Source organism: Chiloscyllium plagiosum, chromosome 5 (genome assembly GCF_004010195.1).
Source record: "Chiloscyllium plagiosum isolate BGI_BamShark_2017 chromosome 5, ASM401019v2, whole genome shotgun sequence".
Taxonomy (NCBI): Eukaryota; Metazoa; Chordata; class Chondrichthyes; order Orectolobiformes; family Hemiscylliidae; genus Chiloscyllium; species Chiloscyllium plagiosum.
The window spans coordinates 20629677-20635291 of record NC_057714.1 but is presented as its reverse complement, the minus strand read 5'-3'; the positions used below and the strand labels follow the sequence as shown (position 1 = coordinate 20635291).

The 5615-nt window shown below is 38.5% G+C and overlaps 1 protein-coding gene across 1 annotated transcript in view; it reads right to left on the bottom strand.

The window, feature by feature from the left end:
• Positions 1–144: 144 nt before the first annotated feature.
• retreg1 (reticulophagy regulator 1) overlaps positions 145–5615 on the bottom strand; it is an 81179-nt gene continuing 75708 nt past the window's right edge. The window contains exons 7-9 of the mRNA XM_043689682.1: positions 4383–4456; positions 1913–2036; positions 145–1084 (exon numbers count right to left, since the gene is read on the bottom strand). Coding sequence (XP_043545617.1) covers positions 579–1084; positions 1913–2036; positions 4383–4456 — 704 coding nt within the window. The 3' untranslated portion in view covers positions 145–578. The remainder of the gene's footprint in view (positions 1085–1912; positions 2037–4382; positions 4457–5615) is intronic.

Here is a 5615-nt window from a genome sequence, read left to right as displayed (position 1 = left end):
ACCGGCCACTACAGCGGACAGCTGAAACTGACAACCGGAAGCGGCAGGGACAGGCCACTATAAATGCCGGAGGAAACACCACAGAAGCGCTTCACAGGAGGCTCCCAAGCACTGAGGATGTCACCTAGACAGGGGACGAAACGTTTGCAACAAAAACTTTCAGCTCGGCGAACAGAACCACAGCAACGAGCACCCGAGCTACAAATCTTCTCACAAACGTTTAAAGCTATTTGTTAACAATTCAGATTAACAAGACAGGATTAGTTTCCATGCTGTTATTTCAAGGCATAAAGATTATAGTCAGACAACAACACACAAAATAGGTGGCCCATTATACCAAATAACACAAATCAAATCAGTTCCTTCAATAACTAGGTTATTAAATGATGATAACTGCGCAGCTCTAATTCACTTCTCTCATTCTTTCATTGCTGCACTTAGTTTAATATTCACCAGATCATATTAATGAGGTTTGGCTGTTGTTTTGAGAACAACAGTAGTAAATAAGCTTGTAGCTTCTGTTTGTTTTGTTGTTCACATGTGGTTTGTACGTTTATTCTCCAACCCTGAAAATAGGCTTAATGACCTCCCAATAGATTTGCCAGAAAACCTGACTTGCCATCTTTGGCTTGTTGATTCGCTGTTTGGCCCTGATCCAGTCCTAATTCGTTCTCAATTTGCTCCAATTCAGACTCGTCAAGCAATTCAAAGTCATCGGCCTCATCAGCGTCAGTGTCTTCACTTGAGTTCAGCTGTGGGGGCATGGTCAGGTTGGGTTCGACGGCCTGCAACTGGCCTTTTACAGCAGATGATACTGTTGTAGCAATGACATCAGTTGCCATAGTGCTGACCAGGTTGAAGCTCTGCTCATTTGACAAGTTCAAGAGAAGTCCAGCAACAGCAATTCCTGTTCGGATGCCTTCCTGATATGAATTTACTTCACTGGGTTCCAGGTTGGGAACCGGTGGGGTAGGGATGCCAATGCTCGAGTCATCATCATCTATTATTCCCTTAGCATCAACTGAAGGGAATTCTGGAAGATCTCTAGCGAATGCTTCCTCAGGATCACTCGGATGATCTAGATCTACATTAAAGATTAAACATGGGAGAATTAAAACAAAACACTAATATCATTGTACTGTTAGGAACGAAATTAGGAATCAGCAAAAATGTTGATCACATCTCAGTGAAAGAAATTTTAAAAGTTTTTGGTGATTAAGATCATAACTTTATTTTTCAAAGTTATTTGAAGATGAGAAAACCTTACTTGAGGTTCAGAAAACCATTAGTATTAAAACAATGAATAACTATTTAAAAAGTAAATAATTGCAAAAGACAAAAGAAAATATATATCATGTATGCTGTGGAATATATATATATATATATATCATGTATGTTCTGAAAAGAGAACTTATTAGTGCAATTTTTCTGAGATTGACTTTTCTCTACAATGAATGTTGGACATATGTATGCCTTGCTAAATATAGTACAATTTAAGATAAAATCCTTAGCTTTGACATGGAGGTGAACAATCCAACCTGCCAATATACAATTCCGTAGCATGGCTAGTCACAATAATTCTGAACAGCAGTTCGATTTGTTTAGCCAATTAACTAAATTACTGTCAAATTAACACACATTCACAACTGTGTGAACTTAGCATCCACAGGATACAACCAATCATTAAATAATACATTTTTGCTCCTTCAATTTAAAAATTTCAGCAAAATCATTGAAAGTGCCCTCAATGGCCAAGTACTTCCTCAAATTAGTGGCATCTCCTCTTCTCTGCAATGCAACATATCACAATATAATACAAGAGTTTTCAATCTTTAAATTTTAATTTGCTTAATTTTAGATTACATATAAAAATGTTCTTTATATTTTCAAAATTAGCAAAAATTCACTGTACCATCTGAGGCATCTGTCTGTGGGGTATGACCTTCTGACAAGTTAAAGGTTCCATTTTCTGTCCATGTTTCTGAAGGTTCAGTGTCAGAAATAGATAGTTCTTTGCCAGTTCCTGAACTGCTTACCTACAAAATGAAGGTAGAAAAGCCAGGACATAACATGGTTCTCACAGCAGTCATAAATCCTTTTCTGCATACCGCCCTAGCCCAAATAACTGCTTTAGGTTCCTTGTTCTCACTTTCAAAACCTTCCTTGGCTGTTCCTTTCCACTGATCTCACAAAAACTCATTAATAACCCTTAGCTTCTCCAAAACAAGTTCAATTATCACTGCCCACTCAACTTTGCTTACCATCCTGAACTTCCTGCCTAATTCCCTTCCTTCTTTCAAACGTTTCCTGAAAATACTTCTCTTTGTGCTTTAAATCATCACTTTCTGTTTGCATATTTCCTCCTTCCTTGAAGTTCATTTTCTTCCTTTGCGCAACAGACCTTTCTGTATATGGGGAGTGAAAGAAAACATTTAAGCTGCTGGTGGTGTTTTGCACAATGTACAGTGACAGCTAAACAAATGGGAAATTGGGGCATTTGTAATAAGAAAATGCTCTTGCAATTCCTGTGCTTACAATCTTCACTTTATCAGAATGAGTAGATAAAACATTAGTGAGGCGTTCAATGAGGGAGTCTGGTTGCTGGAGGAGTGTTTGTTTTGTTTTCACCTTCACCTGACTCTTTCTCTTGGTTTAGCAGAACGAGTTGTGGTAACAGAAAAGCTATTTACTTACAATAGATACAGGTCGTTCTGGTATAATGCATATTTTGTTAACATGAATTGGCTATAACGTGACTGATGAATTGTAGATGGTGTTTGGGTAATGTAAACTTTCTATTGAATGGGTATAGAGAGTTTCTATAGCAAGATTGTACAGTGTAACTATCCATAGTGGTTTTCTATGGCTTGATATTCTATAGTGTGGGGGAGGACAGGAATGCAACAGTCGCGTTATAGCAGTCTGCATGGAAGGGCAGCATGGCTGAGTGGAATAGACGGCATGTGGGAAGTCAAAAATGGACCATACTTTCAAGACAAACTATTCTGCAGGAATGCCAATGGCTGTGCAAGTTTGACCTGCAGATTTCAGAACTTGATTCCACAGCTGGACTCTCAGTGGTTACTCAAGTTTTCAAAATCCTCTCAGAGAATGTAAGCAAATCCTTACAATTTTGATATTATTTTAGGAGCAAATCATTGCAGATGAGGGAATCTGAACTGAAAACAAAAAGTGCTAGAGATCATGGCAGGTCAGATAGTATCCATGATATCTTGACTGTCTTTCCAACATGCTTCAAGTCCTCATTGCACCATACCAAGCAATCATGCCAATGTACTAATATTACTTAGCAGCTATGCAGTATCACATGTATAATGTGATACATAATTCAATAATTATAATTCAATTATGATTCAATATATAATTCAATTATGCCTACCATAGATCACGAATACAGATATTCAGGTTGGGGCCTATAAAAACAAGTATCCATTTGATCACCATGCCATTCACCTTCTTCAATACGTATACCCTTCATCACAGGCACATAATGGCAGCAATAATGTGTGCCATCACAATTTTAAAAGGATGTGAATGCATCAGAGAATGTGCAAAGAAGATTTGAGAGAATTGTTCCAGAGACGAGGGTCTTTACTTACATAGAGTACTTGGAGAAGCTTTGAGAAAAAAGGGACCAAAAACATTTCACAAAAGTATTCAAAATCATGAGGGGTCAGGACAGTGTGAATAGCATGAAGTTGTTTCCATTGGTGGAAGGATGAAGAACCAAAAAGATGTTGAATGACAGTGATTGATAAAGGAAGAAGTGACGTAAGGAAAAGATCTTTTATACAGTGAGTTATATGGATCTGGAATGCACTGCTTCAGAGTGTAATGGAGACAGAATCAATTGTGGATTTCCAACTGAGAATTGAATTAATGGCTGAAGAGGAAGTAGATGCAGACTGAAAAGTGGGACTCCTGCAAAGGGCCAGTACAAACAAGTCAAATCAGCCTCCTCTGTGCTGTAACAACTCTATGATTTTAGTTATAAGATGCACTACAACAACTTATAAGGTCTCTTTCAACAGCACTTCCTAAACACAAGATCTCTAGTCTACAAAGAAAATTTCAGCAGCAGACATGTGGGAACGTCCTCATCAAGTTCCAATCCAAGTCACCCACCATCTGGACTTGCCATTAAACTACTTCTCCTTCATTTATTATTAAGTAAAGAACCTGGAATTCTATTCCTAATAGCACTATGGCTGTACCTACAGCACATGGACTGTAGAGGTTCAAGAAGGCAGCTCACTTTCCACCTTCTCAAGGATATTTAGGGATAGGAAACAAATGCTGGCCCTGCTAGTGACATTTACATTCCAAAAACAAATTTAAAAATATAAAAAGTATTTGCTAACCTTGGGACAAAGAGCAGATGTATCCACCTCACTCTCATCTTCTGACTTTCTTTCAGCTAATTCCTTTTGCTTCACTGCAAGATGACATACAACAGATAAGCAGAGGAAGTGTCACAGAAAAGCGATTTTTGCTTTAGATAACAAAGGTCAAAGGAAGGAAGAAGTCAGCAACCAAAAATAAAGCAGTTACGAAGAGTAACGAAAATGAAAAATTCAAGAATTTATCAAGGATTGACATTTTGACAGAAAAGTGGCTTCAATGTCTTTGTGACTGACCACTTCATTGGTTCAGTCATTTTTAACATCTAATAACTCAGCCAAACAAGGCCAATGTCCGAAACAAATTATTCAGTTTTGATCCAAATATATGCAAATAAGTTTGTTTTCTTTTATTGCTGTTGAAATTTGAAAATCCATGTTTTTGTGAGAGTAATTGGTAGAACATTGGTTGAGGAAAAAGGGAGGCATTCTAAAAGCAATGGTGTGAAAGTTTGCGTCATCAGAACAGATTGGAGAATGGGCCTTCTTTACAGTGGAAATGGAGAAACTCAGAAATTTAACCTTATCTGCCAGCCCACCAATCACAGTATTCAACAGATCATCCTCCATCATGTTTGATAGCTCTCGCAGATGCAACCACAAAATAGATTTTCCCCTTTTAAGTATTCTATAGGGACTGTTCCAGTCATGACAACACAGAAAACTAGGCAGTCACATGCTCTCCTTCCCTATGGCACGTATGGCTAATGTAGGAAATGCAATACCTGTCCTTGTCTTGTTCCTCTTAGTTCGAATCCCACTATGGCAGATAGTGGAATTTGAATTCAATTTTTAAAACATCTAGAATTAAGAGTCTAATGGTGACCAAGAAACTGTTGTCAATTGTCAGAAAAACCTTCCTTGTTCACTATTGTCCATTAGGGAAGGAAACTGCTATCTTTACCTTGTCTGGCCTGCATGACTCTAGTCACACAGCTATGCAGTTGACTCTTAACTGCCCTCTGGGCAAATGGGACAGGCAATACCTGGCCTACCCTGTAATGTCAACATCTCACAGAACATAGAACACAGAACAGTACAGCACAGAACAGGCCCTTCAGCCCCTGATGTTGTGCCGACCATTGATCCTCATGTATGCACCTTCAAATTTCTGTGACCATATGCTTGTCCAGCAGTCTCTTAAATGTCTCCAATGACCTTGCTTCCACAACTGCTGCTGGCAACGCATTCCAT